Source organism: Periplaneta americana, chromosome 2 (genome assembly GCF_040183065.1).
Source record: "Periplaneta americana isolate PAMFEO1 chromosome 2, P.americana_PAMFEO1_priV1, whole genome shotgun sequence".
NCBI lineage: Eukaryota > Metazoa > Arthropoda > Insecta > Blattodea > Blattidae > Periplaneta > Periplaneta americana.
Window position 1 is genome coordinate 7,754,868 of NC_091118.1, and position 15,331 is coordinate 7,770,198.

Below are 15,331 nucleotides of genomic sequence, written 5' to 3' on the forward strand. Positions count from 1 at the left end.
CTTATTTATTTACTTGTTTATTTATTTATATATTTTTTTTATTTTATTTATTCACATAATTACTTATTTATTTATTTATTTACTTAATTATTTACTTATTCATTTACTTATTTATTTATTAGTAACTTATTTATTTACTTGTTTATTTATTTATATATTTTTATTTGTATTTATTCACATATTTACTTATTTAGTTATTATTTACTTATGTAGGCTATTTTATTTATTCGTTAATTAATTTATTTATATATTTACTTACTTACTTATGTATTTATTAATTTATTTATTTGCTTATTTATTTATTTATTTACTTATTCATTTACTTATTTATTTATTAGTAAGTTATTTATTTACTTATTTATTTATTTATATATTTTTATTTTTATTTATTCACTTATTTACTTATGTAGGCTATTTTATTTTTTCATTAATTAATTAATTTATATATTTACTTATTTACGTATGTATTTATTAATCTATGTATTTATTTATTTATTTATTTATTTATTCATTCATTTACTTATTTATTTAGTAACTTGGTTATTTACTTGTTTATTTATTTATATATATTTTTATTTTTATTTATTCACATATTTACTTAGTTATTATTTACTTATGTAGGCTATTTTATTTATTCATTAATTAATGTATTTATATATACTTATTTACTTATGTATTTATTAATTAATTTATTTATTCATACATTCATTCATTTAAAATTCAAATTTCAAAATTCGAAATGTAATGTTTGACAACATTGAATTAATATACTTAGATCATTTAAAACATTCTCAAATATAATTACGAACATAAAAACCAATGAAGCGTATTTTCTTAATTGTTCAGCATTATTTCTCCAGAGTGTCCCTTAAGGAATGAAGTGGCATCGTAATAGACAAACACAAAATCAGTTATAAGCACGCCAGCTGATGTTCCGAAGTGTTTCAGTTTTATCTTTACATTTACATACTTGTACAGGCAAGACAGTGAATACAATTAAGTCTATCGTAAATGTTTGTGTGTTAAGACTAACTATGAACTTAGCTCGTATTTCATACCTAGTTAAAACCTCACACAATCTGCATTCAAGCAAGAAAGCGTCACTAGTTAAAAAATGCCGCCGGAAAAAAAAAAAAAAAAAACTATGCGAAGGACACTCTGAACTGCACCTCTTCATGGCTTTTGCGTACGTACGTTGCAACTCGGTGCTGTGTTAGGCCGAGACAGCTGCATTTGAAAGATAGGCCTACTCGAAAAAAGCATCCTTGCAAGGGAAATTTGACTTATCCTGTAGAATCAATTTGAAAAATGTCGAAATTTATGTAGGAAGAAGATGTAAGTTCGTGGTCAATTTCTTTCAGGGCTCATCCTGAAATTTGTCTTAGCGCCTGAGGAAAACCACAGGCAAGATTAATTGTGTCAATTTAGGTGACTTGTCGGTAATTCTCTACAAAAACTACACCAAAAGAAGTATATATCCTTCTCACTGTTACTAATTTCCAATTTAACACCATGGAGACGGTGATTTTCTCACATGTTTTTAAATTGGTTTATTTTAAGACGTTTTATCAAGTGCTACAGCTATTTAATGTCTGAATGAGATGAAGGTGATAATGCCAGTGAAATGAGTTCAGGGTCCAATTACCCAGCATTTGCTCTTAATGGATTGGGGGAAAACCCAGGAAAAATCCTCAACCATAACTTGTCCCAACTAGATTCGAACCCGGGCCCGCTGGTTTCACGGTCAGGCGTGCTAACCGTTACTCCACAGCGGTGGACTCCCGCATGTTTCATTGGTAACAAGTCAGAGGAAAAGAAAGACTATGTACACCCTTTGACAAAGAAATTGGTCACTGTTTAGAGACAAAGCCCATCTCGAAATAGCTCGGGATCATCGTGTAGGCCTATGCTGTGTAGAGAGATTCGAAGTCCGGTCTTTGTAACGAGAAGAAAGATCTCTATCGCTAAGTCATAAAGGCTTCGTAGGAAATATGTCGTTCCTTACCTCGATTCTTAATATCGCGCGTTAACACTAACAACACTAGACAAATTCGCGCTACAAGAGCCGCACTTTCCGTGTCATGGGATGTACTTTAATTTGGTGAAGTTATTCTGGAGATTTACCATCTAGCCAATTGGCTGTGAGGCGACTCTAATAAAATACGGATTGATCAGCGCTGAGGCTTGATGTGAGAAAGGGTGAATATTCTTTTTGCAAAGGGGGAAAAGGAATGTGTGTTCCTGGCTTGGGGATTGGTAGAATAGTTGGGGGGAGGGGGCGAGGTATCATTCTGGATAGAAGTGATAGAATTGTTGGTTGTGCTAGAGACTGGGCTAGTCAGGAATCAGCCAATCCCGGAATTAGGAACAGATGTGTGGGGGGAGAAATAGCTACCATACGACGGGGAGGGATGTGAGCTTGGACAGCTAGTTGGGAGAGGGGCGTCACTGTCATTCTCTAGACAAGGAACCAAGCCCTTGCACTAGGCGAGTAACGGCCCCGAGGGGGGAAATTGGACGTAATGCCGTCATGCAGTGACAGCGCGGACCGCTCTGAAAACACATAGACTTATCAGCAAATTCATTTGGAGAATAGGATGCAAAACCTTCTGAAATCGCATAGAATAATCAGCAAATGTATTTGACCTACTCCTACATCCAAAATCCCGTCTGGTGGTGAAATTCAACTCTGTCTATCACAATAATAATAACTCACCCCCTCCCAAATTATGCCTTTAAGGTCTATCGTGCCATATTTCAATGGATCTACTCTCACAAAAGAGCCAAAAGGCTAGAAATGGGCAACGACCTAAATCTCTCTCCCCACAAAAGTGTTGTCTCTTTTCCAAATTAAAATCTTCCTGACAGTGTTTGTCACTTCAACCAGATGTTGTTTGAATGTCTTACCTGGGGGCGCCTTCCCTCACCACCAACGTCAGGTCCTGGGAGAAGTTTCCATAGTTCAACCTGGGATCCACCCATCTTAATCGCAGCAAAATGTGGGCCGTGAATTGCTGTAACACAAAAAAATAATAACAGACGATTTAAGGAAATTCCAAATGATGGCTTGAAGCGTCTATACTCAAAATGAAATAATAAAATACAATTAATTGATGAACTAGTGGACTTACTCGTGTTAAATATGTAATATTTGTCGGGCTTACAGCTGTTTCAGTGCATCACGCACCATCATCACAGCCTACTAGATCGCGGCGTCATCTCGAACTTCTCTGCCTGTTAAGAGGGTGTGTTTTATTGTTGGAAGGTGTTGAAGTGTGGAGTCGAATAGTATGTGTGTGTGTATTCGACTCCACACTTCTTTAAGTCGACCTGGTTGGCAAGTTGGTATAGCGCTGGCCTTCTATGCCCAAGGTTGCGGGTTCGATCCCGGGCCAGGTCGATGCCATTTAAGTGTGCTTAAATGCGACAGGCTCACGTCAGTAGATTTACTGGCATGTAAAAGAACTCCTGCGGGACAAAATTCCGGCACATCCGGCGACGCTGATATAACCTCTGCAGTTGCGAGCGTCGTTAAATAAAACATAACATTTTCGACTCCACACTTCAACACCTTCCAACAATAAAACACACCCTCCTAACAGGCAGAGAAGTTCGAGATGACGCCGCGATCTAGTAGGCTTTGATGATGGTGCGTGAAGTACTCAAACAGCTGTAAGCCGGACAAATATTACATATTTAACACGAGTAAGTCCACTAGTTCATCAATTAATTATATTTAAGTGTTAAAAGTAGTGTACGCAAGATTAAAAATGGATAATAAAATACATTATGTTCTTTCTTTAACACTGTAGTGTAGTGTACGTATTTTATTCTATAGTAATATAATTATACAGGAGAGTACAGCAGAGTCAGTTTCTGTCAGATGCGTTTCCAATTCACTGTGGGCTAAAGCAAGGAGATGTACTATCACCTTTACTTTTTAACTTTGCTCTAGAATATGCCATTAGGAAAGTCCAGGATAACAGAGAGGGCTTGGAATTGAACGGGTTACATCAGCTGCTTGTCTATGCGGATGACGTGAATATGTTAGGAGAAAATCCACAAACGATTAGGGAAAACTTGGGAAATTTACTTGAAGCAAGTAAAGAGATAGGTTTGGAAGTAAATCCCGAAAAGACAGAGTATATGATTGTGTCTCGTGACCATAACATAGTACGAAATGAAAATATAAAAATTGAAAATCTATTTTTTGAAGAGGTAGAAAAATATAAATACCTTGGAGCAACAGTAATAAATATAAATGGCACTCGGGAGGAAATTAAATGCAGAATAAATATGGGAAATGCTTGTTATTATTCGATTAAGAAGCTTTTATCATCCAGTCTGCTGTCAAAAAGCTGAAAGTTAAAATTTATAATTACCGGTTGTTCTTTATGCTGTGAAACTTAAACTCTCACTTTGAGAGAGAAACAGAGATTAAGGATGTTCGAGAATAAGGTGCTTAAGAAAATATTTGGAGCTAAGAGGGATGAAGTTACAGGAGAATGGAGAAAGTTACACAACACAGAACTGCACGCATTGTATTCTTCACCTGACATAATTAGGAACATTAAATCCAGACGTTTGAGATGGGCAGGGCATGTAGCACCTATGAGTGTATGGAGAAATGCGTATAGAATGTTAGTTGGAAGACCTGAGGGAAAAAGACCTTTTGGGGAGACCAAGACGTAGATGGGAGGATAATATAAAATGGATTTAAAGGAGATGGGATATGACGGAAGGGACTGGATTAATCTTGCTCAGGATAGGGACCGATGCCGGACTTATGAACCAGCGGGTTCTGTGAAAGCCATTTTGTATTTTTTATATAATAGTATGAATGTTACAATACTTCTTGCATAAAATGTTTTATAAAACATTTATTTCAGTGGTCAATATCTCAAAAATATTTTTTGGCAGTCGGTCTCTTATTGCGTAACTCCGTCCAATTGAATTTTAGTTGGTTATTTAACGACGCTGTATCAACTACGAGGTCATTTAGCGTCGATGGAATGGGTGATAGCGATATGATATTTGGCGAGATAAGGTCGAGGATTCGCCATAGATTACCTGACATTTATCTTACTTTTGGGAAAACCTCGGAAAAAACCCAACTAGATAATCAGCCCAAGTGGGAGTCGAATCCGCGACCGAGTGCATCTCCGGATCGGCAGGCAAGCTCCTTAACCGACCAAGCTACGCCGATGGCTAATACCCATTATTTTGTATAATATTTTAATCGCTTTTCTACACAAATATTACCATTTTAACGTAGTACACTCCAACCACCCCTTCAATATAGACTCCTCTATATCCTCAGCCTTGTGGTGAGCTACATGGAAATTAGAATGTATGTATATATGTAGGCCTATGTATGTATGATGTATGTATGTATGTATTCACACTGCAAATAGGTATATACCCGGTGGCAGTGGTGACTAATTACACTCAATAATGACAATTAATAATAAACACAACTAATAAAAAACAATAATTAATAATAATAATAACAATAATAATAAAATAATAATAATAATAATAATAATAATAATAATAATAATAAAATAATAATAATAATAACAAGGAGCATCCTAAATTAAAATGAAGCATGGTCACTTAAAATAACATTTAAAGTAAATCTAATTTGCATCTTAACCCTAAGCTCGAACTACGACCCACGAATCTGACAAGTTCATACTTACACAAGTACCTTTCGGCACTACACTTATTTCGCTGTCAACTCACTCACTACACTGATTCTATCTGATTTCACTAACACTTCTAACCATTTCACTGTTCAAATACTTTGCACAGCCACTTCACTGACACCAACACACTTCACTTATACAATAGACTTCACTGACACTACACACTTCACTGACACAACACACTTCCTCACTGATAGAACACTTCAAATAACAAGATATCAATTACACTCTTTAACTAGTGTGTATAATATACTACCGTCTAATAGTAAAGTCCTTAAGCCTATTTTTAAATACATTTTTGGTTATTGGTAAACCCTTTAGTAAGTCTGCAGGTAAAGCATTACATCAGGTAAAATAATTAAAGTGTACCACTTAGAAAAAATTATGTAAAATTAAATAAACTTAAATTCTGGTACTAGAATTTAATTTAATTACTAGTCTAAATATTAAGTAGTACAAAACCTGAATAATTTGAATAATTTCGAGGGAAAAATTGTTCCGGAGCCGGGTATCGAACCCGGGACCTTTGGTTTAACGTACCAACGCTCTACCACTGAGCTACCCGGGGACTCTAACCGATACCGATCCAATTTTTCCCTGTATATCCACAGACCTCAAAGTGGGCTGACAACCGTCAAGCAACCAACTTCGAGTGCACACTAACTCTGTGTGACTTAACTTGTGGTTTTCTGTTAACGAACAGTGACGTGTATTATGCAAATCAAGATTTCAAGTATAACTCCCTGTAAAGTTGATTTGAATAATTTCGAGGGAAAAATTGTTCCGGAGCCGGGTATCGAACCCGGGACCTTTGGTTTAACGTACCAACGCTCTACCACTGAGCTACCCGGGAACTCTAACCGACACCGATCCAATTTTTCCCTCTATATCCACAGACCTCAAAGTGGGCTGACAACCGTCAAGCAACCAACTTCGAGTGCACACTAACTCTGTGTGACTTAACTTGTGGTTTTCTGTTAACGAACAGTGACGTGTATTATGCAAATCAAGATTTCAAGTATAACTCCCTGTAAAGTTGATTTGAATAATTTCGAGGGAAAAATTGTTCCGGAGCCGGGTATCGAACCCGGGACCTTTGGTTTAACGTACCAACGCTCTACCACTGAGCTACCCGGGAACCCTAACCGACACCGATCCAATTTTTCCCTCTATATCCACAGACCTCAAAGTGGGCTGACAACCGTCAAGCAACCAACTTCGAGTGCACACTAACTCTGTGTGACTTAAATTGTGGTTATACTTGAAATCTTGATTTGCACAGTACAAAACCTCTTTTCCTACTAAGACAATTATGTAAGAACAATTTTTAGGACATTTTAAGGGCATTTTTGAAAGATTTTTACGTCATAAATGCATTGTTTTAGGACATTTTTTTTATGATTTATAGGTCATTAAAATCCTAGCCCTAGTTATGAGCTTCAAAACTTTCCACCTCAGTTCTTGGTAATGGACTATCTATGTTCTGGGCTGTGCAATTTTGTGATAAAGCTGTCTATGCATATAAACACTGAGTTAGTCATGACAGATACATACCTATCACCCTCTAATGAAGCCGTTTACTAACTAAGGATTATAATATCAAAACGCTCTTTGTTTTTTGCATCATGCCGTATAACATTAAAACTGGATGTCGATATAAGTCTTTTACATCTTTAAGTAGCTCTTCTTTTGTTATTTTCTACGTTCTTTATATAGGCTACTCCACATAGCTGGTAATATGTTAGACCTACAAAATTTACTTATTTTTTGAAGTGACTTGTATTTATTTAAGTATTTCTTTACTCTGGTATTCCTTCACATGTACCATCCAATTTTATTGACATTTCTTGATTTCTTGTTGCTATTAACAATTTTATGGTCAGCTCCAATCTTAACATCTTCGTTTCTAAATCTCTCTTTTCTTGTGCAATCTTTCTTGTGCAGAAATCTCATATTTCTATGACAATGTGAAATGGAACAGCAAATCTTGAAATAGCATTAGACTCGCTTACAAATAAAAATAATCGTCAATAACATGGTTCGAGGGGGGTAAACTCATACACCGAGAGCACTTGGAATTGAGTTCGATTCCCGCTTGGGCTGATTACATGGGTGTTTTTTTTTTTTTTTTTTTTAACTTTCGCCGAAATGTAAGGTGGATGTCTGATTATCTATGGCGAATTTTCCGATTTTTCTCGAATCACTCCAGTATCTACTCGTATTTATCAATGAAGTGAAGAATTCGTTTAATTTCAATCAATCAGAAACATCTATCACATCGTTTTAACTTATGGAATTTGTTTTACTGGAACTGGTTGGCAATTGTTTGTTTGGAAATAAAGATATGCTAGTTTCTCCATTAAGGGGAGTTACGACTGAACTTTCCAATTCTCCAAATTTAAAAAGTTATCAATATGAAACTTTAATCGCAAGTTTTTGGTCTTATGAGTACTTGCTATATCAAATTTGAGTTCTTGGGGTTTATCAGCTTCAAAATTATTAGCACTTCTAATGAATACTCGATATAAAAAGTCCGTTACATGACAGTTTTAAACTGATCAATCTTGAATATTGCATAACTTAAATACACTTACATGTATATGAACAAAATTTTGTATGGTGTTTTAATATTTTACTTACTTACTTACTTACTTACTTACTTACTTACTTACTTACTTACTTACTTATGGCTCTTAAGGAACCCGGAGGTTCATTGCCGCCCTCACATAAACCCGCCATTGGTCCCTATCCTGAGCAAGATTAATCCAGTCCCTACCATCATATCCCACCTCCCTCAAATACATTTTAATATTATCTTCCCATCTACGTCTCGGCCTCCCTAAAGGTCTTATTCCCTCCGGCTTCCCAACTAACACTCTATATGCATTTCTGGATTCGCCCATATGTGCTACATGCCCTGCCCATCTCAAACGTCTGGATTTAATGTTCCTAATTATGTCAGGTGAAGAATACAATGGTGCAGTTCTGTGTTGTGTAACTTTCTCCATTCTCCTGTAACTTCAGCCCTCTTAGCCCCAAATATTTTCTTAAGAACCTTATTCTCAAACACCCTTAATCTCTTTTCCTCCCTCAAAGTGAGAGTCCAAGTTTCACAACCATAAAGAACAACCGGTAATATAACTGTTTTATAAATTTTGACGTTCAGATTTTTTGACAGCAGACTGGATGATAAAAGCTTCTCAACCGAATAATAACAGGCATTTCCCATATTTATTGTGCGTTTAATATTTTATACAACTTATATTTTGCTATCCAAAAAAGAAAATTAAACTTTTATTCCTATTATTTTTTTAATAATTCATTATTATTGTAATTTAACGTGCCGTATTAAAATTTATACTAAACCTAATTTTACACAAAGCACAGGACAGAATTTTAATCTTTGTAGGCCTACTTATGTCGACATTCTCTGAAATTTTCACTCGATTCAGATAACAATTTCATTGCAAGTATCATTTTATAGGTAGCAAAATGTTGAAAAATAAAAGAGAGAGGAAACATCAATTGAGGGTACACCATATCTTTAAATACAATGCGCATGCTTTTCAAATATGACCTTAAAAATGGCGGAACAGGCAAAATGTTGACATTTTCTGATTGAGGAAAAATTTAATTTTCTTAACGGGAATTTTTTTTTCAAAGTCCTCAAATTTCAGTCATAACTTCCTTTAAGAATACAGTAGGTTATGACAGTTAATAAAATACAAGGTTAACATTAGGTTATTAAATATTTTCTTTTTTATTATTATTGTTATTCTATTGAGAGAACAGACCTAACAAATACCATTTCATTCTTTTATTTTCCTTTGATAAACTAAAGTTTTCATAAATTCACCGGTAAAATCGATACGCATTGATACAACCAAAGACGTTACGATACAACAAATGCTGAATGTCTATCGTGTGGTTAGACAGCGCCAATGCTGCGAATTGTGAAAACGCAGCGTTAACACTGGAAAACGAAGAATCGAGTAGGCAGTGTGTTATCTACAACAAAGCCAAGATTATAATGTCAAGGCACTCATTAGTGTCCGGGCCACGTCGAGCACCAGACGAATGCGGCATAAATGAGATCTTCAACTGTTAACCTTAGCCCAACATGGCGCACACATCCGTCATGCGCGCAGGTGGCCTTGCCAGATCTCACAATGTGTAATAATTCATCTTCCAGTAATAGCAGTGCGATCAGAGCTCTCTGGTAGACATGCCACTAATTATTAAATAAAAGCAACCACAGACACTTAAATATAAGCATTGGTTTCGTGTGAATTGTTTTGAAATATGACGACACATGACGTCATGAATTTCATCAGCTGACAGACAGAAGCAGAGCCAATGTATGGTTGCTAAGAAACGTATTTTTTATAAATAGAGAACAGATGTTTGTATGAAAAGTATTCAGTGTCGAGCTTTCGTAATTAAACTTCCAGATAAATAATTGTATTCTTATCCACTGATAGCGTTGACTTTAAGCTACGGATTGAGATACTGCTCGCTTCCGTATCTCAAGTCGCACTAACGCAATCGGCCCTGATTCATACCACGGTGAGAGATCGCCAAGACGGCCATTTTCGCCGCGTCCCCTCGCCTCTCACGCATCTAGTCTAACCAGTTTATATGTTGTTAAGAATCGCCATCTGCCCTCTGCTAACTGTAAATAAATCATTAACGTAGCTTTCATAGTTCCCACGCCATAAGCCTTTTAGGACATCCGAAAATGTGTACGTACACTAGACTGGAAAAGAAATGCCAAGTCGAAGTCGCTATCAATTAGAAATATTGTCATGTTACGAGAACTTCGCTTAGAAAACAATAGAAATAGAGATACACAGAAGGCTTTGCATTCAATTTCCAGTTCTTTATCTGCATTTATGATAAAATTTAATGTTTATATTTATAATAAAATTGATACATTAAGAAACGTAACTGGTCGTATATAATAATAATAATAATAATAATAATAATAATAATAATAATAATAATGATAATAATAATAATAATGATAATAATAATAATAATAATAATAATAATAATAATAATTCTTTATTTATACTGGCAGAGTTAAGGCCATATGGCCTTCTCTTACACTACCAGGTCACAAAGTATAGGCCTACAATCAGTGAAAAATTTAACAATAGTTAAAGAACAGAATACTAACATATTACAAAAAAATAATGATAATAGCATAATAAATCGACAGTAAACAACATGAAAATAATACCATACTAGAAAAAAAAAGAAAGTAAAATACATTGAAATATAGTAAAAGCAACTCATTTAGTACAAATGGTTAATATGGAAAACGTAAGGAAGAATATAACAAAATGGAACGTAATAAAATAATAAAAAAGAAAAGAAATACGAAAATGAAATAAAATTCATAATAAAAAGGGTATGATAATAAATTGATCTGGTGATCAAGAGAACAAAAAGGGGAAGGGAAGAAAAAAGATATTTATATATTTTCACAAAACTATCGCAGAGAAAAGGGCTTATAACTGAAAGGAATCAAAATTGAAAAAAATGCAATTTTAATTTATTTTTGAAACTAGACAATGTCCGACAGTCTCTGACATGTTGTGGTAGAGAGTTCCAGAGATGAGCTGCAGAGGCGGTAAAATATGAAGAGTAGAAGGATGTTCTGTGTTTAGGAATGGAGAGTGTGATACGGTGTTGTGAGCGAGTATTTATAACTTATATCGATTGTAACAATGACAGCATCCTTGGATAATAAGGAAGGCTGTGGAATACCATATAAACTGCAGTTTCACTATTCTTATTAATGTTGTAAAATAAAAGTATATGAATAATTTAAGATCAATTCATATTAAATAATAACGTCAACATGTTATAAAAGTCGTACTTAAACATTTTTTTTAATAATCTCAGAAAAACAGCTTTCCACCTCGCCATGTTTGCTAAAGTCACCGGAAAGCGATATAATTTCGTATCGGCGTTTCTTCTGCAGCCCAGTGTACCCCCTCTACGGATAAACATTCAGAGGAATGCCAAGAAATAAAATTCAGCTTAATTTCAAACATTCAAGAGGAAAATGGTTTTAGTTTTGAGTTTAAATAACCAAATTTAAACCCAGCTTAACTTCTTTAAGGAAATCCCTTTAATGCACTCGTAATTGAGTTGGCGATTATCCATTGTTCTCGACATTCGTATGTTTTCCTGCTGCAGTTTGCATATCCTTAAGAGATGGCACCTCGTACGCTTCAATAATGAGCTGCATTTGTGTGACATGTCATGTGTTCTGACGAAAGACAATCGTTGTCAGAACCAAGCACAAGGATCCTTGAAACGCACCTGCCATCTGCAGACTTGTTGTGACGTGTAGGCCTACCATTGCCTTCCTTATTGTACAATGCAATAATAAGTTATAATTAGGTGGCATGTTTATAAAATTGTCGCTAGCAACGTTGTTCATAATTTTGGATGAAGTCTCAAATGCGGTTTATTTGGATATAGAGAATCTAAAACAAAAGAATGTCTACTTTCTTTTTTTATCTCGTTTCCTTCATTTTTTATTTGTGACTATTTTGTTATTTTTATATTCCTTTCTTTCCTTCTTCTTTCTTCCATTTATTTATTATTCTATCCTCCTCTCCTTGACTTTTTCTTATCCTTCTCCATCTATCTCTAATATTTCCTCTTGAACCGAATAAAATTCAATCACACGCCACGTAGAGAAGCGCTCTCTAACAAACGAAATAAAAAATGAATAGCGTTTATTTGTTAGTGGATATAATATTAAGAAAAAAAATCATGTACGTTTTAGCAGTGACGCTAAACAAGGTAATTCAGAAAAATGTCTAGACATGATCAGTTCTACTTCTGTACAGGCAAATTTTAGTAAGACATGTGCACAGACAGAACTAAAAAAACGGATAAATGGATATAGTGAAAGTACTTATTGACCTGAAGGCTGGTGCAAACTATAAAACGGGGGCATTTTAAAAGTTATTGGCCCCACATTATATAGCTAATTTCCTTGACTATTACACTTTTATTTCGTCATATTATTTTTTTCCCCAATAAAAGGTACGAAACGACGTGTTTTTTTAACCAATCATGGCTGTTTATCCTACAATTTTTATCACCTTCCTAGCATTTGTTTTTTATCACCTCTCTAGCATTTGTTTGTTTTTATCGCCTCCCCAGCATTTGTTTCTTTGTTTGTCAACATTGCACTTTCAATAATTGTACATTTTAAAATTATTCATCCTTAATAAAAATTGTTCTATAATTTATCTTTTTTTATTATTTAGGTTATGTTGTAGCTTCTGCTGTATCAGATTATGGATAGTCACGTATCAGAGATTGTTTAACATATATTGATAATTGAAGTGGGATGCAACTGTCTTAATAAAAATGGAACTGAATAAACAAAGCCTTCTTGACTAGTAATCGTCCGCAGAGTTCAATGAAGATTGTATAGTTGGCACAACTGGTAACAAGAGAACACTCATCATAATATAGCCTACTACTGCCATCTAGCGAAATATTTGTAATGATGAGATGGTACAATAATACATTTTCGTAAGTAAATTAATATTTTATTAGAGTATTTTATTTATTATAATATTTATATACTTCTAATCGTGTAATACAGCTGTCATCAGCACAGTGCACCCCCGGGCTAGCGTTTCTTACCCGCGGATATAACATTACACTAGCGTGCATCCCTGGCTGCTAACGGGTATGATTCCTCCCTCTCCCTTCTGCACGACGGTGCATATTACGAAGCACTGCTTACCCCTTACCCATCTCAGCGAGTGCTGACGACCACTGGTGTAATAGTTAACTAATTACCAACTCTAAATCATATAATTATTTCATGTCCTTCTTGAATAGAATATTCGTGAAACTCTAAAATGTTAAATTATTCTGGGGGGGAAAATCGTATTAGTTCTAATCAACTATTATGAAACTGTAAGTCTTCAATTTCACATACTATAATTTTATTGTACTATTGGTTTTAATTTTTTTTTTAAATTAGCTATTTGATTTCTAAGTTAGAGCCATTTCTTGTAATACCTCCTTATTGCCAATTGTTGTTACTAAATAATATATTTAATTCGTAAATTATAAGTCATCTCTTAATATAGCTATTTATTGCTTCTAAAATAGTGTGTTTATTTTATTTTTATTTCTTCCTATAACCATTACAGGTTGCCATTGACAAAGAGTACCGTGATACAATGAGTATAGTGAAATGTCTTGAGGCTTTATGAAACATATTTTGTTGTTACAGTGAAAAATAACGAATTGAAATAGATTGAAACACAAAATAATATACGAAATAACGTCAAGAAGATGTGAATTAAAGTCATGGTCCATGTATATAATGCCTGAAAATAGCTATTAATCCTTTGCGTGTTTGTTTTTAAAATAATGTGCTTAATATGTAACTACAGCCAGTGTATTGTTATTAGTATCTCTTTGTTGTTACCTATTGCTTTAAAAAGAATGTGTTTAACTTGTAATTTTAAGTCAGTTTTTCTACTATTCCTGTACTGTTTACATTTGTTTTTAAATCTTTTGTATTGCCCCTACTATTATATATTGCTCTTCAAGAATTTCGTTATTCGTTAGTTATAAGTCATTACTTGTCTTATTATTTCAATTATTGTACCTATTCCTGAATCACGTATGTAACTTGTAACCGTAAATCATTGCTTGTAATATCCTTTTATTACTCTTAACCGTTTCATTGTTCATGAATTAAGTATTAATTTGAAAGTGAAAGTCAAACTTTGTTATATTAATGTACTATTGATTATCTTTTTAAGGTCGTGTATTTACTCTGAAACGGTTAGACATTCTTGTATATTTTTTGCATTGATTATTCCTCAAATATCTCATTCATCTTTAACAGGAGCCATTTTTCGTTAAGGTGCATAGACGGTAATTATACACAATATTTAAAGGGTGTAAATGATATGTTGTTATTGAAGTGTTGTATCAGTGAAGAATTATGTTGTCAGTGAAGTGTGTTGTATCAGTGAAACGTGTTCCTGTCAGTGAAGCGTTATAGTTTAAAGTGGCAGTGCAAAGTATTTGAACAGTGAAATGCTTTTGAAGTGTTAGTGAAATCAGGATAGAATCAGTGAATGTGTCGTAGTTCCAGTGCAGTGAGTGAGTTGACAGCGAAATGAGTGTAATGAGTGTGCAGATATGAACATATCATACTCGTGGGTTTTAGTTCGATCTTAGGTTTAAGATATAAATTAGATTTATTTCAAATGTTATGTTAAGTGATCGTTTCATTTAATTTAGGATATTCCCTGTTATTATTATTATTATTATTATTAATATAAATTATTATTAGTATTAATTATTAGTATTATTATTATTAATTGTATTTTTAATTAATAAGTTTATTATTGTCATTATTGAGTGTAATTAGTTACCACTGCCACGAGGTATATACCCATTGCAGTGTGAATAAATACATAAATACATTCTTTTACATAATTCATATGAATTGTAACTGTGACTACTATTTTATATTATAACTTTACTATTGTTTATTGGTTATAAAATATGTATTTTGATGCCAACTATAACCCTAATATACCTCAGGGTGAAATAGG

The 15,331-nt window shown here is 34.1% G+C and overlaps 1 protein-coding gene across 1 annotated transcript in view; it reads right to left on the reverse strand.

Annotated features, from left to right (window-relative positions):
* The window catches only part of LOC138712401 (pH-sensitive chloride channel 2-like), a 99,698-nt gene that overhangs the window by 18,418 nt on the left and 65,949 nt on the right, over window positions 1–15,331 (reverse strand). Inside the window, exon 3 of the mRNA XM_069844171.1 lies at window positions 2,908–3,014. Coding sequence (XP_069700272.1) covers window positions 2,908–3,014 — 107 coding nt within the window. The remainder of the gene's footprint in view (window positions 1–2,907; window positions 3,015–15,331) is intronic.